The sequence below is a fragment of the Balearica regulorum genome, chromosome 5, assembly GCF_011004875.1.
Source record: "Balearica regulorum gibbericeps isolate bBalReg1 chromosome 5, bBalReg1.pri, whole genome shotgun sequence".
Taxonomy (NCBI): Eukaryota; Metazoa; Chordata; class Aves; order Gruiformes; family Gruidae; genus Balearica; species Balearica regulorum.
In genome coordinates this window covers 44,306,016-44,333,305 of record NC_046188.1, presented here as the reverse complement: position 1 = coordinate 44,333,305, position 27,290 = coordinate 44,306,016, and the positions used below count along the sequence as shown (strand labels likewise).

The 27,290-nt window shown below is 37.4% G+C and overlaps 1 protein-coding gene across 2 annotated transcripts in view; it reads left to right on the top strand.

The window, feature by feature from the left end:
- The window catches only part of MYBPC3 (myosin binding protein C3), a 68,408-nt gene that overhangs the window by 4,904 nt on the left and 36,214 nt on the right, over positions 1 to 27,290 (top strand). For both annotated transcript variants that reach the window (XM_075754627.1, XM_075754626.1), the window contains exons 2-16: positions 4,211 to 4,477; positions 6,227 to 6,322; positions 6,588 to 6,674; positions 6,823 to 6,971; positions 7,957 to 8,074; positions 9,489 to 9,537; positions 10,784 to 10,828; positions 13,213 to 13,269; positions 17,935 to 17,958; positions 18,696 to 18,862; positions 19,689 to 19,821; positions 21,099 to 21,223; positions 21,857 to 21,962; positions 26,125 to 26,291; positions 26,574 to 26,739. In XM_075754627.1, the coding sequence (XP_075610742.1) occupies positions 4,211 to 4,477; positions 6,227 to 6,322; positions 6,588 to 6,674; positions 6,823 to 6,971; positions 7,957 to 8,074; positions 9,489 to 9,537; positions 10,784 to 10,828; positions 13,213 to 13,269; positions 17,935 to 17,958; positions 18,696 to 18,862; positions 19,689 to 19,821; positions 21,099 to 21,223; positions 21,857 to 21,962; positions 26,125 to 26,291; positions 26,574 to 26,739 (1,756 nt within the window). The remainder of the gene's footprint in view (positions 1 to 4,210; positions 4,478 to 6,226; positions 6,323 to 6,587; positions 6,675 to 6,822; positions 6,972 to 7,956; positions 8,075 to 9,488; positions 9,538 to 10,783; positions 10,829 to 13,212; positions 13,270 to 17,934; positions 17,959 to 18,695; positions 18,863 to 19,688; positions 19,822 to 21,098; positions 21,224 to 21,856; positions 21,963 to 26,124; positions 26,292 to 26,573; positions 26,740 to 27,290) is intronic.

Genomic DNA, 27,290 nt, shown 5'->3' with positions numbered 1-27,290 from the left:
ACACTAGTTTTATTATTTTATTTAGGTCAAAAGTGAAGGAAATTGGTTTTGGAACTCAAATGATTTCATTCTAGTTTAATTTGGCCAAAACCAAATGTATTTTATATTTCTTCAGCCTCCTGATTGAAAGACTTATTCATAAATTATTATCAAAATGCAATCTGATCACGGATCTCCAAATAGAGGTTTTTATTACGAACTAAAACGAAGCTGTAACTTACGTAACACACATAACTGTGTGGCTGATGTGTACATCTTCAGGCGTTACAAGACTTTTAAAGGATGGGTGCTGCATGCAAGTTCTGGTAGTAGCAGCAGCATTAGCCACCAAAAAGTTTTCTGCAAGACTATTGCAGACCACACGCAGCCTACTTTCTCTTCTGCCTGGGGTAGAAATTTGCTGTTTTACATTACTCAGAAGTTATATGAAGTTTTTTGCATTATGGAAGCCAGAAGTGATCAGGAAGGTCTGGGGCATGAGAAGTGAGGTGCTGAAAAATGACCTAGCACAACGTGGCTCTAGCCTCATTTTCTTTCATTAGCTCCACGTCCTTCTTCTCTCCCCATGTTAACTCCCCACAGCAATTCCAATTCCATCCCCACAAAAAACACACATGCAGAACATCTATCACTCTCCATCCTCTCATTAATTCCTGCCATCATCAGCACTGGTAACTCATGTGCATCTCTGCCCTCTCTCCAGAATGGCTATAGTATGATAGTACTAATGTCGCCTTTCTCTCCCTTTGCGCAGGGTGGGTTAGAATCCACCGGGACTCAGAGAGTTAACAAAGTGGGCGACAGAGGACTTGGGCTGCTTGACCATGAGGTGCCCCAGTCCAATGGCTCCTAAGAGCATGTTTGACTGGAGTCTGGATAAACATGGGATAGTGCCCGAGATCTGTCAGTGCCTGACAGGCACAAGAGCTGTAAGACATTCCACAGCATCACATGAGAGGTGTCACAGCCTGATGGTGGTGGTCATACCCAAGAGTGTTTTGAGTATGGGATGGATATATGGAACTCAGAGGGGCGTATCTGGGTAGAAGCCAAATGTTGAAGTGAGAGAGATTGCCAAATGGGGAATGTGTTTCTGATAAAAGCAGGCAAAAGTGAGGTTCTCAGAACAGACAAGAAGTTTTGAATGGTGGTGTTTAGGACCTTTCCTAATGAGGAAATAACTGGATTAGATCGGTATAATTGTATGAGGGGAAAAAAACCTGTTGGTGAACTCAGATTTAAGTGTTACCTAAAGTAGCAGCCACAATGAAAGGAGACCAGGAATGGCTGATCTCTCATTTCTCTTTCTTCTGTTAAGCAGCCCATTTTTCCTCTAGAAGTCAAAAATGATGGCATTCTCTTCATGTACTTGTTCAGCAATCTCACTTCTGCAACAAAGTAGTTTCCTTTAAAATCTCCAGCTGTCCATCGCTACTTTTCCTTTGCAAATATGAACAGTGAAAGATGAAAGGGAATACAGATGGATACAGAGACACACTACTTTGGAGACTGTCACCCACTGCGTCTGAATCTCAAGTGCAGGAAAATTACTCTTAGGGTCTCCTTTACCTGTGAAAAAGTGGGTTCTCGACAACTGTTCTTGCAGCTCTTTACTTGCTTGGGAGGTTTTGGGCTTTTCCAATTTTATGCTCTAGTGGAAGTATTCACAATCATTTTAAGTCAGAACTGAAATGAGTCTTTTGGCAGGAAAGGGAGAGAGAGAGAGAAAAAAAAAGACAAGGAGGTTTACTCCTAAATTTCTACATATGTATTTAGATTTCCCAAAAGTCTGAAATATTATGTGGTGGTGGAGATTTCTCACTGTGCGTGTAGTTCTGGCCAACAATCTGTTTTTGTTGAATCATCTAAAGTAAATGTAAGAAACTTAATCACTTTGCAGGGCGTGCAGCAGATCAGAGAGTTACTTCCAAGTATGCATATCTTGAAATGCTGCCATTTGTAGGCTGGAACCTTTACAGACCACATAGCTGTTAAGTAATTAATATATTTATAGATCATTTTGTGCTGAAATAGAAGAGTGATGATGAAGGCACTCAGAGACAAAACCCATGCCTCTTTTTGCTGCTTTATTTCTAGCGTCATAGGGAAAGGAGCCAGCTAAGTAGGTATTTTGGGAGTGGGTTCCAGAACTGACTTGGCTGGCAAAGCATACCCTGCTGTGTTAGTTACACAAGTGCAATACCGTATCAAAAGATGTGCACCTGATAACTGGCATTTGAATATTACACTATAGTATAGAGCCCTATATTCTACACGGTACTATATTCTGTTAAAGAACAATTACACCACTTACATGCCTGAGCTTAGAAAAAACTCAAATAAAATCATGCAGGGACATTCCACTTCCAGAGGAAATTTCACACACTTACATCTTACCATGGAAGAAAAGCATGCAGAAGAATACACCAGGAGCTCAGTCAAGTCAGTGCAAACCAAAATTGGTTTTTCTCATCAAATATATAAAATGTGAGGGGAAAAAAAGAGAGAGAAAAAAAAGAAAAATGTAGTTTAGGGTTTTTATATAACAAAGAGAGGCAAAATACAATACATACTAAATTCTAAAAGTATTTTTAATTTATACTTTAACAGATGTTTAAGCGGCTTTGAATCCTTTGCCAAACAATGCAAGAAACATGAACTGTATTATGACTAAAGTCCAAAGGCCATCAGATGAAATCTTTGCAGATGTAACTCCACTGAGGTCAATTAACTTATGCAGTCTGAGGACACGCTACAGGAATAGAGATTTTGGCAGTAAACAGATGGTACTATTAGTAATATACCATTTCTACTAACTAAAGCACCTGTTTGAACATGAATATAAAGTATTTCTTTAAAAATATTTCCATGCCATGGTCCTTTCATTTTTATAAAGCAGAATCAAAAGTTTAAAACTAATTACAACCATTGTTGTGGTGTTTGGAAGAGTTCTTATTGCTGCTCAGGTAGGAGAGCCATAGACAATTTGCCACAGAGGTGACAGATACCATCAAATGTGATGGAATTACTAGTATTTTATAAAAGTGCAGTTATACAGGGGTAAGTCAATAAAAAGATGACATAATGATGCACAAAAAACATTCAGTGTATGAATCAGAATGTTAATTACTGGTATTTTTATAAATTAACATAACTCATGGCAATTAGCAAAAAGATAACAGATTTCATTAAGACCAAAACATCAGCATAAAAGGTAAAAGCTTGATTCAAAATAAAGTTGAAGAAATCTAAATAAATAAATCAGGGTAGAGAAATTAGTAAAATACCTTATTAAAATCTAATATTGAGAAAGTTTAGGAGACTCATGGAGCAAAATCACAATATATTACTTGCTTTCCAAACTTCTATCTGTTGTGCTATTTTGGTTATATATGAACTAAACCATCGTTTCGTTCATGCTTTTTCACCCCATATATTAATAATTTAATTAATTCTCATTGGAAGCATCGTAAGTGCTTCTTGACACATAGAGGAAATATTTCAATCCACCTTGTAATTAATCAGAAAACTAGTTCTTGTAAAGTGCTACATAGGCAAGTACTTTAACTTTTAATGTTGAACATTTGAATGCAAACAACAACTGATATTATTTTAGCTGGGATAAAATTACAAGGGCCGTCACAGGAACGAGCATCCCTTTCCACTAAAGCCTTGATCAGTCAATGTGGAAGGACTAAAGATGAACCATTAATTCATTGTGGTATAGTAGGACACAGGTTACTGCACAACGTGCAATTTTGTTGGAAGAACAGATCCTGATCCTGTTTAATAACTGTATCGAGCAATTGTTAGGACAAAATTAATATTTCCAAATAAAACTGCATGGGAAATTAATGTAGGGAGCTTGATGTGTAAGCATACATACCATGCCATCTCAAAATATTCACTTAGGAAAAATCAGAGCGCATTATGGGGGAAAAGAAAGAGGAAGATGGACAGTGAGATGAGTTTGCTGTCCATTCCATTTTATTTCACGACAATATGGAGAAGATATGACATCTCAGTCAGAGGCAGTACTCGGTAAACTCAAAGACAATTCCACAACTTCTCTGTGGAAAGTGCTGTAATTTGTATCTTGCATGGGCAGATGGGAGAGAAAGGAGACAGCTGTTGCCACCACAACAGCTGACTACACCAGATATGCCACAATTGCAAAACAGATTTTAGTGAGCCCTCTCTCTTTTTTTAGTTTCTGCATTTACCAAGAAGCCGAAGACAACAGAGGTGACAGCCGGAAGCACAGCTGTGTTTGAAGCAGAGACAGAAAAAGCTGGCATCAAGGTGAAGTGGCAGCGAGCTGGCACAGAAATTACTGAAAGTGAGAAATATATCATCAAGGCAGAAGGAAACAAGCATTCACTGACAATTAATAACATAGGAAAAGAAGATGATGTGACATATGCTGTAATAGCTGGAAGTTCTAAGGTCAAATTTGAACTCAAGGTCAAGGAACCAGGTACAGTGTTTCCTAAGCAATTTGAATTTATCAGTATTTCCAGTCCCACATGCAAACTTCATGAATGACACCGATGGAAATTAACCTAACACTTTAAAATTTGTCCTACAGCAATACCTCTGTTTTTCCCAATTTTTTGAAGCTACTCATTAATATTAAGCTGAGGAATACATTTCCTGTGGCTAAGACACCCATTTCCAGAAGTCCACACGGTGGAGATCACAGAGGAAATCTCAATGTACACCTTTAGAATTCTCTGTCAAGTTTTTCAACTTAACTGTTGAAAAGCAAAGCAAAGCAAAGCTAACCTAATCTAACCTGACCTAAACTAAGATGCCTGCACATTAGGCCTGGTATTTTTTTTTTAATTCTTTTATTTAAATACAAAATTGTAACAATTGACAAAAAAATTACAAGTTATGCTGTAATGTTTTTAGGAGCTCATACATTCCCCGAAACTGTCTCAAAGTCATCTGTTAATAAAAATATATATTTCAAGAGGGACTTGAACAGCTACACATCCAAGTTATGGGAACATCTACACTACATTAGTTAGAATAATGTTTAGTTCTTTCCAGTAAAAAATTAGTTGAAATTTATTTGGACAAGATCCAATGGGATACCTTCTAACAATAAAAATGGTAGAATTTGAGACTTAAGTATTAAAATAATACCAATTTAAAAATCACAGTCTTCTCTTTCAAGACACAAATACAGCTTAGGGTAAAAGGCATAAATTTTCTGAGCATGGGGTTGACTCATGTTCATATGTTCACAGATACTATCTTGTTTTTCAGACCTCACTAAGATTAGATTGTTCAAGAGTAACTGGATTACACATTATTATTTTCACAAACAATAATTTCAGGAAACTTTCCCCTAACCTGCCCAGACACAGCCACCTCCCTTTGTGACTGAGGATCCACCCAGCACAACAGGGCCAGAAATCCCTGGTGGAAAAAAATCATTGCAAATATCTTGGAAATTGCCTGTGGGATTTGTGTGAGAGGTTGGCGAGGCCCCTTGGAAGTGGGTCCACTACCTATGGGGAAAAAAAAAAAAAAAAAAGAATAATCTTGTTGCAACTGATCTGTTTCAAGAAATTCTACCTCCCTCCATCTGCCCCAGTTGCTCACTCCTACTCCCTTTTCATACGTTTGTATCTTCTCCATTGTGCCAAATGCATTTGCCTGAATTTGTCTGTGAGGTCATGGTTTAATTCAGAGGCCATAAACTTCTATGAGCCAGGAGAAGAAATGATAGATGGATTTTTAAAATACTTTCTCCATATTGATTACTAGCAGTGCCTAGAGCTTTTCCGAAGCCACACACAGCAATATCATTTGGAATATTACATTCCAACGGCAGAATTAAACAAAATATCATGAATAAGCAAATTGTTTACTAAAAATAATATGTGCATCACTTTTCATTACCTTTTCTATTTAGACCACTGAAGTTAACATCAAATAATAGCATTATTCATCAGCTGACAATCTTCTAAACATCAAGACTATTGAATTTAAAAATCCAGGCACCAGTTCTTTCCAAGCTCAGCGAAAGAAAGAGCCTTATCATCCAGCTTCAGGAGGCCCCTTCTCCTTCCAGCACATCCTCTAAGTTATAGAAAACCACAGCTAATTTCTCTGCATTTCCTAACATATATTAAAAGCTGATTTTTTGCAAAAGTTCTTCAGAAAGGAAGTAGAAACATGACTTTCTCTAATCTTGGCTTACATTCATTTCCAGAAAAGAGTGAGACAGTCACTCCTGCTGAAGCTGCTCCAGCCCCAGCTGCCTCAGAGTCACCTGCTCCACCAGTAGAAAGCAGCCAAAACACAGAAGGTAATAGAGAAGGAACACTGTTATCAAGTCTGGTTCAGTAATAGAAGGGAAGAACAGGAACAAGGAATCTGTAGAGTTAGTGAGGTAGAGATGGTAGCTGAAAGCAGACCGCTAGTGGTGAATGACAGACCATAAAGAATAAGGAATCTCAGAGACAGAAGAAACATATTGAGATATTTTGAAATGACTTCACAAATTCATTATATAGGCTGTAACAGAAGCTGATGCAGAAAGTTCTAACTAGCAATTCTGATGTTTAATTCAGCTGCATCTGCTGGGACTCAACCAAAAGAGCCTCTGGACCCTATTGGGCTCTTTGTGACACGACCCCAGGATGGAGAAGTTACTGTTGGTGAGTACAAAATGTGAGTCAAGTGATGTTTGTAAACTGTACCTGTTGCTTGACTATTTAGCTCTTCATGTACAAGGTGGCAGCAGTGATATAACAGATAAATTCAACACTGTTCATAATCTTATTATTAACCTACTTCCCGTACAAGGTGGAAACATCACGTTCACTGCCATAGTGGCAGGTGAGAGCCTGCTGAAGAAGCCATCAGTGAAATGGTTCAAAGGAAAGTGGATGGACCTGGGAAGCAAAGTGGGGAAACATCTCCAGCTACATGACAATTATGATCGAAATAATAAGGTACAATCGGCAGAATAAGTTGCTCAGTGTTCTAGATACTAATCTTTAATCTGGAGAAAACATAAGATACTATAGGCATGTTTTTGTATTAAGGCACCCAAAGCCACACACAACGCTGCACTTACGCACAGATGTCTGTTTCGGCCTTGCAGACAAGAGACAAGCACTACATACAGACTCTTGCATACCTTACGTAAGATGAAATGAGAAAATGTGTGGAGGACTAGGGGGGAAGTTTTGCTCTATCTACTGCAGGATTCCCTCCATGTTCCTCTCAAGTAATAGATACTTGTCATATTTAAGAGAAAACAATAAATTAGACAGATATTTAAGTATGGTCTATCTGGGTTTTAATAGATCAAGCATTCAGTTATTAGTGTTGGAATTTATTGTTCTCTTGCATTGTCTAGACTACTTTAAATAGCCGAGTAAGATCCATTTTTACCACAAATGCGTTCAAAGATATACAAACAGGATTACAAGAGAGTCTGTACCATGACTTCTCACGCTGTGTGGTATGTGAAACACTACTACCCTCTCCTGGATGGAACAGAACAGACTTGCTCACATTAGCCACTCCTGCTGAATTTTTCAATGTACTGTAGAGATTCTGGGTAGAGGCTGTATTTGTTTTGTGTAACAAAAGCTCTATTCCTGTTTCCAAGGTACATGCAATTAGTGCATGTAATGACTGCACACACCAGTACACCTGCAGAGTTTGCTAATTTAACATCATATCCTCTGGAAGAACTGTACCGATAATACTTTCTAGCTGTTCCTACTGAATTGGGGGAAGGAGAGGTATATGTAATTTTTATGACAGTAATGAATTACATGTTCAGGAGGTTCTACATTCTAAAAGGACACAGAGGTATATTTGTCTATTTTTCTCCATGCCTTAATATGCTGTATTTTTGCTTGCTCTCTCTCCATTTCACCATTTCATTTTCTAACTTCTGAATTGCATCACTGGTGCCTGTTCTAGGTGTACACCTTTGAAATGGAAATCATAGAAGCAAACATGACTTTCGCAGGAGGGTACAGATGTGAGGTGTCTACCAAGGACAAGTTTGATAGTTCGAATTTCAACCTGACAGTCAATGGTAAGATGAATTCCTGCCACCTTGTTTCTTCCTTTTATTATTTTTTTTCTTCCTGTGAGCCCACCAACAGTTCTTTCTGGTGCATAGTGGCTACTAGACAAGCATAGATCTGAAGTGTAGACCTGGAGAGCTAAAGGTACACTTACAGAGGCCCACAGATGAGGATTGGGATGGGTTGGCAGAGATATAGAGCATTAGAAGTAACATTTGGATGTCACTCAAGTCAGAACTGAGATGCTTTTAAAGAAAGAACACAGAAAGATGCAAATCAGCCCAACTTTTCTCTGGTTTTATTCTGATTTCAGAAGCATTCTTTCATGATATTTAATTCCACTAGACTAAAAGAGAGGTCCATTCTTTCTTTGGCAAAAGTGCAGTAATAAAAATGGATATTTGAAATTAAAAAAAAAAGGAGGAAATTTAAAGATTTAGGTATGTGATGCTATTATCAGTTCCTTTCTTCCCAATAAATTCAAGTCATGCAGAAGCACCTTGTGATATAAAATTGCTTTAAGATTAGATGACTCATTTTACATAATACATGATGCCACCCTCACAACTGCTATACTGAAAAGCTTATCAGCAACTGAAAAGGAAGTAAATTTTAACATGAGTTACCGCTAGTGTGGAAGAGTTTAGATAAAACAGTATAAGCGTGGACCACCTGAAAGACTTGAACATTTGGACCATTTCCTGTTTCAGTGGTTCTGTTGGAGGGACTGCAATGTTAATTGCTGTCCAGCAACCAATGAGCCTAATATGCAAAGCCAAAAGTTTATTGAGCTTACTCAACCAGCAGTGTTCATTTTTGAAGTTTCACTAGTTGACTGTAAGACTCATATGAAAGACTTAGGCGCTGTGACTGAGAACCGTTTTTCTCCCAGTAGTAGCAGTACACCTATTCATACCAACAGAAGCTTAGAACAGAGTAATAAAGTTCTCTCTATGCAACATCCTCAGTGAAGTTTCTGTACATCTCTACATATTTCTAGGAATTTACCTTTGCTTTCAGAGAATGGAATACAATTTATTAGTAGTAATAATATTCAGTTGATATCCAGTGGTTTTCTCTTTAGGGTTTAAATACTCTGTGAAACCAGTACTGAAACTAAAATTTACCAGCAGGAGAATTGACAAACAAGAGACAAGATGGTTTGTCATGCTGCAGGTTGTTATGAAGCATGAGGCAGAATTAAGTTACACACAAAACACTGGATGTTGAAAGCTAATCAGTGAAGGCTACATGCTTAAAGGTGATGCTTCAATCTTTCGATACATAACAGATCACAATTTACAATAGAAGAACTTTAGAAAAAAAAACTGTCTGGAAAGGAAAAGCCTTAGGAATAGCACTGTATTTTTGCATTGTTTGACTTGCTCTCCCATTCTTGTTCGTCACTTTTTGTCACATCAGAAGCACCAATAACTGGAGAATTGGATATTCGCGCTGCCTTCCGACGCACGTGAGTATGTACAGTAGAAACTTATGTAGATTAGATTATACTTCCATGCAGAATTCATTACTTTCCTAGACAAAACTAACTAAAAGCAAAGCTGTTGCACAAACAAGCACAAAGATAGCGATGTCTACTGAGAAAACATTTCTATTAAGAAAATACTTCTATTAAAATACCATACAACTCCTAGAAATCATCTAAGAGAATTTAGACTTTGTACTAGCATAACAATCATGCTTGTCTTCAGTTATGCAATTGATAATGTGTATAATTCTACCAAGAACTTCAGCACTTTTTTCCAGACCTGGAAAGAGCACTCGAGACCTAGAGTAATAGAGAAGGAAAAGATTCTGTGTAGCCCCTAGTCTTGATTTGGTCTGGCTTGAGGAACTACACGTACCTTAATAGAAACATTAGCTGAACGAAGAAGTGGAGTTTGATGTGAGCTCTGTAATCAGCATATCATTGCAAACATTAATATAAGCATTTTGATTGCATTTGTTTTCATGTTCTATACTCATATTAATTGAATGAAGACAATTATACTGTAAGTGGCAGTGTAAAAACTCAGTTACATGTAGCTCTTAGATACTACTACAGGCTATTCTCCCCACATCTGTAATACTGTCTGAATTGATACATGACTTAATGGAATAATGTTCCCTTCTATTAGTAAAAGTTGCGAAACTGGTTGGGTTTTTTTATTTATTTAGACATTAACAACATATGTTTTTTCACTGTTGAGCATTTCTTCTCCCTTTGTGTAATTCAGTTTCTGCTTTAATTGTTACATATTTTTGCAAAGTTACTAGATCAAGAATATTCCAACAGACTTCTATTTCTCTAACACAGGACACAAATCATCTGTGGCAACTTCTTGAGTTTTTCCCTATAAGTACTATGTTTATATGAGATTTTTTTTTTTAACATTTTATCACAAAGAACTGAAAAAGGCTTGCAGAAGTTACCTACAGTCAAATCCATCTATAGGTAGCTGACCAGCCTTGCTGTGATGCCTCTGAAACAGAGGACACCCCGTGCATAGCTGCATTGTGTTATTTCACTGCAGCGAAATCAGGCTTCAAGACTTTCTCTTCTTTCTAGCACAACTAAAAGAATTTAGAACCATTTCAGGGTGAGTGCAGTGTGAGCAGCTTCAGGTTGTTCAGATTTTCAGTTTCTTCTGTAAGAAAGGAGCCAAATTTTGAACTGAACTGTTTAAATCTGAAGCTTTGTCTTTGATACCACTCAGGAGCCTGGCAGGAGGGGGGAGACGGATGACTTCAGCCTTTCTCAGGTAGCCACTGTCTGTGTCAGCAGATAAATCATTGCCTAACAATGAACTGTCTCTCTCTGCTTAGGAAAAGAAAAAAAGAAAAGGAAAAAAAAAAACACAACCAACCAACCAAAAACCCAAAACACCTCACAGAACTAGTTGCAGCTTAAATTCCAAATAAACCATCATTTATAGTATATAGTATTTCTGTGAGACAAATACATACAAGTAAGTAGTAATGCAAGATGAGTATAAATAATTAAAAGAGTCGCTTGATAGTTCAGTGAGAGGCAGATTCATCTACAGAAAATGCACGTGTCTGGCAAGTGGCATCTTCTCACCATTGTTAGAAGAAAAAAAGTCACTTCAAATTATATGCATGTCTGCCCCCTCTCTTTACATGTTTTCCTCTCTACGGAGCGCATCCTGAATAAAATTGCCACTGCTCACAGAAATGTATCAGCGCACCTGTATGTGAAAACCTGTTGTTTCCTGGCACACTCTTTATCCTAGAAACATTAAACTTCCTACCCTATCCCTTTTGGTACCAATGTCTTCTACCGTAACAAAAACAGGAACTCTGAGATTAGACGTAACTCTGTGCATGTTAAAGCAATTATTAGGGTCTTATCCTTCAGAAAAGCTAAACGTTGATTGCTAGGTTTTCCTGAAAATCTGATTTAAGTATCACCTGGGAAGCAATAAGGTGACTAGTTATTCTCCCAGTTGTATTCTGATTTCCTCAATATTTGATCACAAGAAGCCCTTTTCAAATTTGGGATTATACTAGTGATATTTATGTGCATTTTATGCCTGCAAGCACTGAAAGCCTTCTCAAAGTAGGGAAAAAAGTGGCCAAACCCACACTTTTCTGTTTGAACATTATACCCAGAAAAGTATCCTTTCCAATACTGTACTATCTTCGAAGTAATCACAGAAGTAAAATTGGTACTTCCTTAATAAAAAGATCTCTTCTCACAACATATTCAAATTTACACTGATTCAAAATTGTTACTTATTCTCACCAACTTTGCATTGTCAAGCAGCACAAGAAGTTTGGCACTTTTTTCTCTTTCATTTTATTAACAGTATCGTTAAAATGCCCATCATTTATCTGTTGAGGCTGTTTTCTTACTTTCTAAAATATTTGTTCCTGCAATATTGAGTTTTCCTGACATTCTGGTTTACACTTCTACAGACAGACTGATTTTCTCTGAAGCAACTAGCACTGTGTATTGACAGAGGCAGCATTATGGGATACCACTACCACCAGTACAACTGAAAGGAATAATTTTTGTGTATAAACCAATAATTAAATATAAGGTATCGCTGCTGGAAGAATCTGAATGCTGTGAGATGGCATCACCAGATTCTTACTCGAGATCACAGAGATGTCAAGGAGCAGCTGAACATTGATGATGGGAGACTGACTGAGATGGAGAAAATCCATTTGGACTTTCTAAACCCTGTCTGAACGCAAAAAAGACAAAAAAGTTGAATCATCAATAGTCATGAAATCCAGTGTAACTCCCAATACTTTTATATCAAATCCCCAAAGTGATTTTGGAATTAAACCCAAAGAAGTTATTTTAGTGACTTTATGCTAAGTTTTCAGAGTAGATCTGTACTTCAAATGTTCAGAAGCACAGCTAAAACACATTTGATTCAGAACACCAAAAATAACGTTATGCATTCCATCTGAGTTCACCATATGTAACAGACAGAATTACACATCAAAAACCTCCTGCTTGTTGCTTCTTATCATCATAGAATCAATTCATCACATTGCTTGCCACGATGCTTGTTGAGCGACTGCATGTGGAACCTCATCTCAGACTCAAAGGCAGATCACAGATTTCCGCCTTTAACTCTCCCAAGCACCAATGATGTGACACTTTTTTCAGTATAATGAATTCTGGAATCACAAACAGCCTTAAGAAAAAATTACAGCGGGGATAATACTAGGAAAAAAATTATTTTAGATTGTAAGAAGTCCCACAAAAAGGTCGGTTAAATACAGCCCCACACTGTAAACAATATTCACACTCCTGAAAATACAGTTATCCAAAAGCACTAATGATTCTAAAGGAAAGCTTCTGCAGCATCTTTATGATAATGAATACATTCCAGATCAATATGATCACCAAATTAATACCCTGTACAACTTTACCCATAATCACTACAGAAAAAAAATACAAGTTCACTAAATATGTTTCTTAAACCTATATGAAGGCCAATATGGACAAAGCCTAATTAAGTCACCTTCCATGTCAGTGCACATTCTAAGTCATTCTAAACCCATCTACTACTCCCCTACAAAAATATATCATCTACACAATGATGTAGTCTCACAAGCTATTCCTATTTCTTCCTGAAACTAATTATGGTTTTCTGTTACTGTACAGTACCGAGGGACATGAAGAAGGTGGAGAGTTTAATTTTAGTGCCTTACTGAAAAAGAGGTGAGTAAAAATCCATAGACTTGGAGAAATTAAGTAACCAGCTTCTGCAAACAACTCTGAAAACACTAAAACTAGAATAAGCAAAAGTTTCATAAATTCAGAATCCTTGTTGTTTTCCTAAAGCAGGTCTAACTGGAAAAAGGATGACAGTTAATTATGGCAACTTCCCCAAATACTCAGCATTTGCTGCATTTCCGCAAGGTTTATAATGGGGTGGGGGTGGGGGTGTGTAAAAAGAGAGATTGATTTTTTCAAGATAGAAAAGGCTGGGACTAGGGTAATTACATGCTTCCACCAGCACTTTCTATTAAAAAAACCCGCCAAAACAGAACAACAATTTACAATACTTCACCTTATTAGGAATTTTCTGTCCTATGTTTTCACAATACTTCGCATCAGAGAGCTGGGAGGACAAGCCTTTTTATTAGATATCTAAATATTACTATTACACTATACAACTCTATATTTTAAATTATATAGCTGTTTATCATATATTTAAGAAGAGATTCTATATTGTGTAAATATTATATAAATATTTTTTACTCTTCTGATTCTAATTCTTATTTCTTGCTTTTACTTTCACTTTTTCTTGGTGGAATTTCCTCTCCCATTCTCATCCTTCCTTACCACATCTGTTTTCATAACCTACCTACTTATGTTTTTCTCTTTTTACCGCCATCTTAATCTGGATGTTTTGGATTCCATTGTTGCCAACAGAGAGTAAGATTTCTATTTCATTTTATTATAAATGCATGGGTTAGACTGAATATAAGAACCATTTGGTTTTAAAATAATGCATGCATTTTTATCTTTCTTACATGTAGACCATGACAAAAATTAGATAGTATGAAAGAAAAATTATTAGAAAATTTCTAAGACAGAAATGTTTTAAACCATTAGTTAAGGGTGGAACATTGAATACAAATCAATGTATTTCTCTGAATGTCCTTTGGTTTTCACCACCACTTTCTTTTATAAGCAGTTTTAAATTGTCCTTGAATTTCCAGATTTTCTCAATAATCTGTTGCTTTAAATTTCCATTGTCATAGAAATTAGAATCAGAAAAATAATTTGCCTGCTGGTGCCTATCAAATATGTGCTGAAGTTTTGTTCTATCCATCCTTAAACATGTGAAGTGAACGTATGGCTGAAGTCACTTATTCCATAAACGTCCAGGCTTCTCTGTAACAAGTCATGTCTTTTTATTGCAAGTAAAGTTTGCATTGCTCATTATCATCGCATTCCTCCAAAGATGCTTCTTTCTGTTTACGGCCCCTGTCCACTCACTTTGTCTTTCCAGCTCCTGAACTTAGTACAAACACTTGTCACTAGACTCATGTTTTGCAAATCTAAACTTAGTTTAAGTTTTCACAATCAACTACTTGGATGAATGTTGTTCTGAACCTGCCTTCAGTCTCTCCCAAGGTATTGGTATCACTGTTTATAAAAAGTTTCTTGTTTCATCATGAACCTCAGAGAAGTCTGAAACCAAAAGTGCATTAGATTTTTTTTTTTAAATTCTAAAGTAGGGAAAATATGGCAGTAATCAAAACTATACAGGTCTGAGAGTTCAAATAGAGTAGTTGTACACACATCCTAATTTTCATAGAAAATGTAAGGCAAAAAAGAATTGTTGATCTCTTTTTTTAAAAAATCAAGTAAATAAAGGCCAACATGAAAATATTTGCATAATTTCATACAGTGACTCCAGCTGGAATGAAGTGCTAAGTACCGTGAGCCCCTCTCATAGTGCCTTTCCCTTCTGCTTTCATAGTCAGTTTTGATGGAACTCTAAAAAGTAGTGAAAATCTCCGGTATTTCCAGAAATGTTCAATTTGTTGATTTAACTGTTCATTATTTGTCAGACCAGAAATATAATTCATTAAAAGAAGCTTATAAATGTCACTGCATTCTATCAGTGGTTTTGACCTTTCTTGACTTACAAATCTCTGTTTAGTGAATTTAAGCATACTGGTAAATTCACTGCTCCTAGTTGTTTTTCACAGCCACAATTCATGGACCTTTCAGGCTTTGCAAACCACAGGTTGAAGACCACTCCTATATTAATGAGAACTGATAGGCATAAAAACTCATCATGCAATGAAAGTATTCTTCATTAGAATAGAATAGAATAGAATAGGAACACTCAAGAGCTATGCAAATTCAAAGAGAATTGAAGATTATTTTTCTACCACTTCTGCTTTATCCCACCTAATTTACAAGTGCCCCTCAGTCCAGAGGTAATGAACATTCCCACTATAATAAAGAGAGCTTCATTTAATATTATATCTCCTCTTGCTGTAATTTAATTAACTGGTGTTGACATACAGATGTCATGGGCCAAGGAGAGGTCACTGGGAAGAGGAAGGGAACAGCTGTCACAGAACTATTAAATGGGATAGTGAGCAGAGACCTTGAAGGAGGTGACAGCTGACAGGGTCCAATCAGTTGACAGCAATGGGATAGGAAGGAACCATCTCTGGGATGTACAAAACTATTTTTAACCCCTCCACATATGTTTAAAACGTATCAGCTGCATATTCCATTTACAGCAGGTTCACTAAGCTGCATCTTAATGCCCCCAAGCGCATAGTTAACCTATGAGGTGATCGCGCTGAATCAGGATCCCCAACACCAGGGAGAGTAACGTAAGGGTGGGAGAAACTTCAGGAGTCCAAGTGCTCTGTTACTCTTCACGCACTGCTTAGTTCCTCTTGGTAGAGGAAGGGTACAGCCTAACTGTGGAAACTCTGCGTCTTTATGGGAGAATGTTTTAACAAATACAAAACGGTGAAAAGGAGTACTGGGATGGGGAAACATTTGCTCAGAGGCAAAGACATTTTTTTCTTTCCTTTTCAGAACTCAATCAAATACTATACAAATTACAAGCTTTAGCTTTTAGTACCATTTTACATGCAACTTACAAGCCTTTCCTTCTAATTAGAAAATACTATTATTTCCAAACAGGAGACTATACTCTTCCTTACAAATTTCTTGTATTTCAGCTTGTGTACACCGAAACAGTACTGCCAGGTATAACAATGGGATGACTGAGTAATGGAAAAGCTAAAGTAAAAATTAAGGAAGTCTTCTCAATAGTGAGACATGCTAGACTGTGGAATCGCTTCCAAATTGGAAGATTTTTCTCAGGATATATTTAAAAATAACTCACACAAAATATTTTTGAAAACTCCATGAATAATCCTATCTGAAAGTTTTCAGGTAAAGGGGTGTATACGGATGAGTATATAAGTAGGCAGATAGACAGAGAGACTGCCAATATTTATATAAAGCCTGAGGGAAAAATAGCAACATTTTAATCTGTTAAGTCTTTCTTATTTCCTATGATTTTATATTTCCTTTTGAGATATAGTTTGCTCCACAGAACATTAATTGTACTAGTACAAAGAACTCGGCACATATTAGAAATATTATATATTCCTAGCTTTATGTACTTATATATCTATTCCAATTTACACGTGTTTAAAAATATTTTAAAGTTGCCCATTAATATGATCAGGGCAACTAGCGTAAGAACTGCTTATGTTTAAAAAAAATAATCTTGGTCTATTTGGCAAATCAGTTCAATTGTCCTGCCTTCTGCTAGGCAAAACTACAACCCATTTGTAGCTGCCCCAAACTAAATGATAGATTAGAAGATTAATTCTGATTAAATTTGTGGGTGATGTTGATGCACTGTTATGACAAAGCAAATACCCACCAGGCTGCACTTACCCCAAGGAGTCCAAACTTCAGATACACCTATCAATTCAATGAGTGCTAGCGAGGGCTTAGTGCTTAGCGAGTGCTAAACCACTCCAAAGATGTAGGATATTGCATGCCATATTTCAGCTCAAACTCTTCTCTTGCTTCCTTTTTGTTCAAGAGCTACCAGGGTGCTGGAAATCCCAAGCCTGAATTGCAGTACTTTAATAAACACAGAGCTCTCATTGCAAGCAAGCCTTTTGGGGGCAATAAAGGGAGTACCAGAAATGTTTGGTTATACCTTTGTCTAGACTGACTACAGCCATGCTTTTTTTAAGTAGTAATATTTCTCACAGAGTAATGGGGCTGTTCTTTTCCTGAAAAAAATGGAAATATGCCCAATAATCCTCCACTTTTCTCTGCATTGCCTGCTGCATAACTTGTCTTCTTGTTGGGGTTTACCACTGAGCATGGCTTCATTATAAGGATGTGTTCTGCTGCACTGGAATCTGCTTGGTCCCAGCGGTGTCAGAAACAACAGCCACAGGAAGTTCCCTTTCCTAAAGAAATTTTTAAGAAAATGTTACTTCTTGCATCCTTTCTGTTTACCAAAATGCAAACTATGACAGGCAACAACTCCATGACGATAGAGCAAAGTAGAGCTGTTTGTTTCCTTGTAACGCAATCAGCCATAATTAGGAATTAAGCAGAAGTGCTTATAGTATAAATTGGAGAGTGGAACTGTACAAAGTGGGAGTGAGTTTGGTTTCAATAGGGAACAGCATTTTTCTTAAGCCTATTTCAGCTTTTGCATGAGCTCCTTTATCTCACTGCCACTGAAGCACAGGCTTGTTGATGACATTCATGGATCTTTTGTATTAACACATGATGCCTTCTTTCTTGCCCATCGGGATGCTGCATGTTTTTTCGAATGGTTCTCTGCGTTGTTCTGGAGTACAGCAGCTTCTTGCGCTCAGTAAATCGGTAAGGTTCAGTCAATTTTTTTTTCTATTTATGATCTTTTAAATAAAAAAATACGATGACAGAAAAAAAATGCCTTTCCCAAAGCCAGACAACCAAACTTTCACTTGGTTTTGCTAAACCAAACATTAATTCTTCCATAATCACTAGTTTGTTGGTTAAACTATAAGTAGTCCATTGTAAATATTGTCCTGTTTGCCGCTACTCACCAGTCTATATGTCTTCATGTTTTATAGATTACTATAGCCAACAATTGTCTTTACAATAGATGACAAATATTTTAATAATCTGTGATTCATTTTAGTGAAGAGAAAAAACTGTCCTGAGTAGAAAAGGACTTGTTTCTTATTAACATAAACCAACTGCCTTGTTTCTAAGGCGTTCTCAGGATATCAGTTCAGTTCCTTGCTTTGCCATGTTTTGTGTATGACCATCACTGGAAAATAAGTCTCCTTGTGTTTCCATTACCCATCGTTAAAGGGAAATTAATATTGATTTGCTTTGGCAAGAAAGTAAACCGTTCAGGACAACGATTGCATTTTAATTACTGTATATATAAATAGAAGTAAAATTAGTCACCAGTTTTATTTCATTATTTTATGGAATAATATAGCAAAAAGTTAGACTGCTTAATTCTTTATTAAGTGGCTTCATCAAGCCACTATGTAGCTTGCCAAGCCTAGGGCTGTTTTTAAATCCTCTCAATAGTGGTGTTCAGATACTCTAATCTCTTTCTGCAGAGGTGAAGCAAAATCTGAATCACAATCTGATGTTGATGTCTGGGAAATCCTGAGGAAAGCTCCTCCTTCTGAATATGAGAAAATTGCTTTTCAGTATGGTATCACAGACTTGCGTGGGATGCTGAAACGCCTCAAACGCATAAAGAAGGAAGAGAAAAAAAGTACAGGTTAGTGAGCTGTATTTGTTCCAAATATACGTGTCCATATCTTCTTCTATGGGAGTTCTTCAAATACTAACATCAGCTGGACAGCAGCCAAATAGAAGAGCACAAGAAATAGGAGTTTCCTATTGCAATTGTTACACAGTCTTTACATGTGAAATGCTGATTACCAAAGATTAAAGCTATGCCCAAAGCTCTGAGATACCTTGCTCTGAAACTCTGGATATTCTGAACCTGCTCATTTTACTAGTTTCTTCTGCTCTGCCCCTTATCTTTCCCTCAACATAAAGCAACAACACCCCTCACTTCCCCCACCCCAGAAACTGGTCAGTATGTCAGGCATCAGTGATACATTTAAAGAATTTAATTTCCATTGGGATGATACTTTTGGGATTCCTGAGCCTTTTCTAGTCTTGTGAAGTATTCATTAATTTTAACTAATTTGTTTTAAAAGTCTGAAACAGAGAAGGCAAGCTGGCATATGTTATTACTGAGATCAGTATCATTTTCCTACGTGGGAAGACATCATTGTAACTCTGTTTAGGATGTTTTGAAGTACATATTCACATCTGATTTAGAATATTCTACTTGGGTTATTTTAGTTTATATCATATGCGTTTCATCCTATGTTAAGGAATAACAGAAAATAGAACAGGATGAAGAACAGACAGAAATGGTAAAAATGCAAAAAGGGATGCAGAAAGTGAGGAAGATTTAAGAGGACAGTAAACAACAGGAAAGAAAATAAAGATTTATTTTCCTGACAGAATGAAAAAAAAGTATAAAAATTATTAAGATATTCTTTTTTTAAAAAAATCATTCCTCATCACAGCATTCCTCAAGAAACTGGATCCAGCTTACCAAGTGGACAAAGGGCAAAAGATTAAATTAACGGTCGAAGTTGCCAATCCAGATGCTGATGTGAAATGGCTGAAGAATGGACAGGAGATCCAAGTGAGCGGCAGGTAAACTAGAAATATGAGAAATCCAAAAAGAAATGGGGTACAGCTTGGACAAAGTAGAAAACTAGCTTTTCTTAGAAAGGAAGGAATCTAATTCAAGCGTCCTGGCTTGTATCAGCAATAGTGTGGCCAGCAGGACTGGCATTGGTGAGGTGCCAACAGGCATTGGTGAGGCCACACCTCGAGTGTTGTGTTCAGTTTTGGGCCCCTCACTACAAGAAAGACATTGAGGTGCTAGAGCATGTCCAGAGAAGGGCAACAAAGCTGGTGAAGGGTCTAGAGCACAAGGCTTTTGAGGAGCGGCTGAGGGAATGGGGATTGTTCAGCCTGGAGAAAAGGAGGGGAGACCTTATCGCTCCCTACAACTACCTGAAAGGAGGTTGTAGCCAGGTGGGTGTTGGTCTCTTCTCCCAAGTAACAAGCAATAGGACAAGAGGAAATGGCCTCAAGTTGTGCCAGGGGAAGTTTAGATTGGGTATTAGGAAAAATCTTTTCCCCAAAAGGGTTGTCAAGCATTGGAACAGGATGCCCAGGGAAGTGGTTGAGTCACCATCCCTGGAGGTATTTCAAAGAGGTGTAGATGTGATCCTTAGGAACATGGTTTAGTGGTGGAGTTGGCAGGGCTAGGTTAATCAATTGGACTTGATGATCTTCGAGGTCTTTCCCTACCAAAATGGTTCTATGATTATATTCTAAAATAGGGAGACATAGGAGCTGAGAAAGAATCTACATAGTGCTTTGGCTCAGGGCCAATTTGCTGTTCTCATGACTGTTTCTTTTTTCTTCCCTCTGCTCTATATATCTACACATGGAACTGGATGCTTACATACACCTACTTAGCAAGTAAGTCCTCAGATTACATTCTGATCTTTATGTGTATATCCAGGGTTCAAAACTAATTTCTTGTGATGTGGGACATACTTCAGTGTAGCTTGTTTGTAAAACCAATTTCCAGTGATTTTGTGCTGAAGCCATGACAAGGCATTTTTCACGGTAGTCAGATTTGTTGTATGACTAGATGTTAGCAAAGCATCCAACACCATTCACAGGAGTTTGTATGTGCCACACTTGTACAAAGATTTCTCCATAATTTCTCATGCTAGTTTTTCAAACACTACTGCTGTCACTGAGACAGGAATATAGGGTTTGAGTCTTAACAAACCTTGCCACTGAGGTCAGAAAAAAAAAGTACGAACATTTTCTCTGCTAGGCAGGGGAAGACAGTGACTGGGTCCAAAAGAGTTACTATCTGATAATTAATAATAAGATTCTCTTTTCAGATACATTTTTGAGGCTGTTGGGAATAAGAGAATATTGACCATAAACCACTGCTCTCTGGCTGACGATGCAGCATATGAATGTGTGGTAGGGGAGGAAAAGAGCTTCACAGAATTATTTGTAAAAGGTGAGCAACGGTAGCAAAAAGAGAGAGATCTCCCCTAACATTTAACGTTGGCTTACTGTCCCCTTCTCTACTCTCAGATCAGTTAATCTTGTAAGAAAGGAAATTCTCAAACATATGAGAATAATTCTGACATCTGTTGAAGTAGATATTTTTCTTACAGTTAAATGAAGGAAGATTTTTTGTCCCTATAGCTGTAACTAAGAAAGCACAGGAAAACAGCACAGTAATAATTACCATTAATTCTCATTTGGAAAGTGATTTATGTCTTCCCAACAATAGGGCTAGAAACTTACTTTAAAAAATTGATTCCTCTCAAGATAAACATGTCCCTCAAGCTCTGAAAGCAGATCAAGTAGTACAGAAAACTAATGCTTCCAGTTTAGAATTTCAGAATATATACGAAAACTGATTAATCCTGTGTTTGTATTCTGTCTCGTGAAGCAAAAAAACCCAAAAGGTCATTTGATAACATTGCTAATGTGATCCAGCATAATAAATTTTAAGTTTCAACACAGAGAGCATCACCATGTATTTGGCCAGGGGTTCTTCCCATGGAGTGCAGAGTGATGAAATCTACCTCTGGTCTTCAGTCTTTCAGGATATTGTTTTAATTAAAAGTCTCTTCATTTCCAGAACCTCCAATCCTGATCACTCACCCACTGGAGGACCAGATGGTGATGGTTGGAGAGAGAGTGGAGTTTGAGTGTGAAGTGTCTGAGGAAGGAGCTACTGTGAAATGGTAAGGGAATAGAAAAGAGAAAAAACCCTAAACAACATCAAACCATATCCTTCCATGGGACATTCTAGGACCAGTGTTTGTAGGCCAGAGTTGTGGAATAAAAAGGAAGAAGTCAGCCTATGTAATTGTTTTCAGGAAAGGATTGATCCTCTTCCTGTATGTCAAACACTGAGGAGGAACTGTGAGGTCAGAATATGGCAGAAAACAAATTAAGTATAGATATTTTACAGTGCCGCTAAAATTTCTTGTTCAGTGTTTACAGGATGCTTCTGACTGTACCAAGCTGTTACCTTTAAAGTTTTCTAAACACTTGACAGTAATGTCTAACTATTGCCCAGACTAATCAGATCTGTATTGTGACGAGTTTACTATACTTTATGGAATCTTTGGTCTTCTCAACTGCAGTGAGGGGTTTTTTTTAAGTATTTTTTCTTAGGTAGAAAGTTAGTGTCTCTTGAGACAGAGAGGGAAGGTCATTGACTTATTTTAACATATCTGTTACGTTGATCCTGCAAAGCTGGTCGTTATGCATACACGGCAAGCAGGATTAAGATGACAAACATTTAGACCATAGAGTCCGTTTTGTTGGGCATTCCAGCTGAGCGGAAGCTGGAAGGTTTGCACTGCTTGGGCAAGCATAGCAGGCAGCACTTACATACCATGTCTTACACACACTGTTCTCACTTCATTTCTTTACCAGATGAAATTCTCTTGTGCTTGTTAACAGCTTCGGGCACATGGCTATCAACTGTTCCCACAATGCCCATTACATTCCTGGAAAGTGCCAACCACTCATCTGCTCTCCCAAAGGAAGGAACTGAGAATTTAAATAGAGCCCGAGAGCTAGTACAGCGTATGCATTACACTATTAAAGCCACGTGCACAGGCACACATATGCTATTGTTCAGGAACTGCTTAGAGATGCCTGGTCACAAGAGATGGGGACAACCAGATCTGTCCCTCTCAGAGCACAGTGCAGCTGCCACACTTTGATGCTATGCCTTTGAACAACTCCCATACATCTTGCAGAGCTGGTATCTGTGGGATGGGCATTTGGTGTTACAAGTGCAAACCAGCAGCTGTCTCAGCCTGAAATGCAGCAAGTGGTCAGAGAAACTCTTCAAATCATAGCAGCAGCAAACTGAGCAGTTAGACACTTACACTGTATTTTACTGGTTTTATTATGTGAGGCTCAGACAATGCTTTTTGGCAACAAATGGAGCATTTTAGACAATGGAGAGAAGTATTCAGGGAAAACATGAAACACAGTTTGGAGAAAGAGTTCCAGTTCTATGGCTCATTAGGGAAATGCTCAATGGTTTAAGCCAAGTAACAGGCACGAACTCAGGGCACCTGTTATAGCTCTTGAACCCTTTAAACCTGGGAAATGAAATCACAAGCACATGAACAAAAGCAATTATGTGGCTTGCACAAGACAGAAATAAGGCTTACAGCCTCCTAGGCATGGCCATCAGACTAAGGCTTGGACAATTCATTATGTGGGTCTCTTCATGGCAGTCAGGAAAGAATGGTCTCTTGACCACCTGGAAAGGTCTCACATTATTATCATGCAGTACTATGGAATTATTTCTAAACTTCAGATGGTCTTGCAACTAATATAATTCTTGAAGAAAAAGATGTAATAAAATACATAGTTTTGACCTGATTTTTTCATCTCTGAATGCTGGATGTATCATCTTATCAGCTCCAAATGAAAACAAACTATAGTAATGTCATAATAACAATAAATCTGTATGTCCCCATTATCACATAGTACCTTGTCGTGGTTTTACATCTCTATATTATCAATACTGTCTCCAGCACAAATCCAAAATATATCCCCACACTAGCTACCATGAAGAAAATCAGTTCTCTCAGCTGAAACCAGGACATACCTACATCAGTGATGTCTCAGAAGACATTATCAATTTATCCTTGGAATCTAAACAGGAAATAGGAAAGCATTTCCAGACAGAGAAGAGGCATTGAGTGGTGAAGTTGAGAACAGATATTTGACCTTGCAGATGTGCAGGACTTGGATAGACTAAACCATGGCTGACCTACCTATTATTGCACTAGTTCTGCTTCAAGTGTGAGGCTGGACCAGATGACCTATGGTAGTCTTTAAACCAACATGTCTATGATTCTATATAATCCTCCATTTACACTTTAATATCAAATGATTCTTCTACTTCATTGCTCTAGTTAGCAAAGGAAGGCCTGTAATATTACCTTATGTGAGGTTTTTTACTTTTCACTGCGGCAATGCATTATTTTAAGCCAAATGATACCTGGGAGTTCTTTTTTGAAGTTTACAGTTTTATCCCTCCACTATTTGTCAGTACACCCCTCTGCATACACTCTACTACTCATACACAGCATCAGCAATGTGCTAATCAGTAAAACACACACAAGTTAAATATACTATTCCCTTCCCAGGGATTTAAGACACTAGTCATTGCAAATATTTTTCATTATTTAGACAAGATTTCAAGAGCTCTCTTTCTATAACAATGGCTGAATAGAACATTCAGATATCTTTCATGAGCCATGTGTCAAAATATATCACCAAAAAAGAAATGTAGAAGTTCAGCTTTGGAACACTAGCCACAGTGCATGTGCCTGGTTTTGCCACAGCAGCGTGTTGAATTTCTGGATTACAGTCGTTCAGCGGTTCAGCAAAGGTTTACGCATTGCATTGTAGCAGTTGTTCCAGAACTAATCTGCATGAATGAGAATATCAGCCTTGGGAGAGCATCTTGCATGTGGCCTCAGACTCTTGCCACTCAACAAGCAGAGGAAACATTATCCTAACATAACACCAAGTGGCTGTGTTTCATGTGGTTGTTATAGGCATCCTTGGTTTCCTCCCTTACTGGTGGTGTAGTCCTGTGATCTGGAAGAGAGGTCGATGTTTTTCTAAACCAACTAGAAGTTCCAATAAGCTGTGCTGTAAAGAACAGTTAGGAGGGAATAACCTGTATGTATTTTGAAATGCAGTTGCAGCAGGTATATCCAAGTCACAAGTTGTAGGATGCCTGTCTCCGCTTAAAGTTTTGATCTTGTGATTTACTTCAGCAGACTCTAACAGAGGCAAAAGGTTTTCTTGCATACATCTACCTAGAAATTAGATCTATAGTATTTTAGTAAGTCCCTAAGTAGCATTTCAATTTGCTATGCTGTAAGGTCATTTGTTAAGTTGAATAGTTACTGGTAACAAATAAGGGAAATAACACAATATAGAAAGAAAATTCTTACTCTATTAAAAGCATAAAATCTTTTCCATTTCTTTTTCCACATGAGTAAGTATCAAAGAGAAAAACTTTTTCATTTACAAACTGCAGCAGTATTCAAGTAACATAATATAAATATATTCAAATACTAATGAAAAATACAAAATGCTACAAAAGAAGTTGAAGAAATTACAAGTGTTTTTCTTGTAGCCTGTTTATAGTATTTAGGATTAGGAACAGGAAATCTTTAAAACGCCTTATGTATTTTTGTGTGACCTTGACTAAACAGCATGAATCCTCTCTGCTTGTTTCCTTTCATGACGACTGGAAATTACATTAATTAAATTTCCTCCCAGGCTGGATGGTGAAGCTTAATTTAGTAATGTCTTAAATATACTGTGCATCCTTGAATGGAAAGGGCTACAAAATCCAAAATACACGTTCATTTAAATCCATCCTAAAATTTTCTTCTTTTACTGATGTCCAAAAACCATTACTTTATAACAATTATAATTCACAACAGGAAAATTAAGACTTTGAAGTCATTTCCCAGCAAGTCCCATTTACCTTATGGCATCTTTTAAGATAATAATTCCCTGCTGAAATGTGTCTTCATCCCTATATCTTCTAGAGCATTTAACATACTTTCATCTTTATCTGTAACATATAAATAGTAACAACCAAGTAAATCATTGTGAGTGAACTATCATGAACCAGAAATCAAATATGTAGTGAAAATTAATGGTCAAGCTAGAAGCATTCTGGTTCTGCTTCCACTAACACTTGTGCAATGGTCTCTTTTTTGCTAACTTGAAATGATACAAAGGTTGGGTTTATCTTGTGTCTTCCAATCTCTAGTAACATTGAGCTGACTGTTAATCTCCTCTTCTGACCACAGAAAAATGACTCAACACTATTTGGCATTGCAGGGAAAAGGACGGAATTGAGCTGACACGGGAAGAAACATTCAAGTACCGATTCAAGAAAGATGGAAAAAAACAGTATCTAATTATTAATGAGTCAACCAAGGAAGATAGTGGACACTACACCGTGAAGACCAATGGCGGGGTATCAGTCGCTGAACTGATTGTACAAGGTAGGCACAGATAACATCACAGAACCAGGGAAGCTGAAAAATGGAAACAGGCCTGAAGGTAACCTTCTCCAGGATAGTGCACAGGGGTAGCATAATCCTCATGCCAGGGAAAAAGATGACTTAATGAGTCCTGCATGCTGTGGATTTCTCTTCATATTTCACCTTTCCACAAACAGCTTGCTCAATCCTAGCCTTTTCTACTCAGCAAATCCACACCAACTGTTTACTTACAGATCTATTCTGATTTGTTGATGTGTTTATTGATTATTCCCACAATATCAGAGAAAAAGCTGGAAGTTTATCAGAGCATTGCAGACCTGACAGTGAAGGCACGTGACCAGGCAGTCTTCAAGTGTGAAGTTTCCGATGAAAATGTGAAAGGAATCTGGTTGAAAAATGGAAAGGAGGTGGTCCCAGATGAAAGGATAAAGATCTCCCATATTGGCAGGTTAGTCTTGTGTCAGAAAGCAAGGTACAGACTTGGGTATTGCATTACAAACCGCAGGAGCTATTATCTTGGGGGATAGAAATATAAACCAAGACTTTGTCCTGGCTCCAGCTAAAAGGAAAAAAAGTTTAAAACATTCTCATACGCAGTCAGCATATAGTCACAGACTTGCTTTGGTATGCATGCAGTCTTTCTGTGTTGGTACATTTTGCATCCATGGCATCAGTGGTATATCAGTAGAATTCATTCTCAGTTTTCGTTAGGATTTCATGTTTTCTTGGTATTCAAACAATCTAGAAAACACATGGTTGATAACTTTAAAATTAGCAGTAGTGTTTAGACAGATTAAGACAGCACTTATATATATAAACCCCTTCAGAAAAACTAGTGTTTATATTAACACATGCAGTTGCACAATTCTGAGCTCAAGTTTCTTAGCAAACTACTACTGGAAATGGAGAGCAAGAAGATTCAGAAGATACATAAGCATTACATGTTAGGTAAAGTCTTCCCTAGTACTCCCTTTCTGTATTCTGTTTTGAATTTTACAA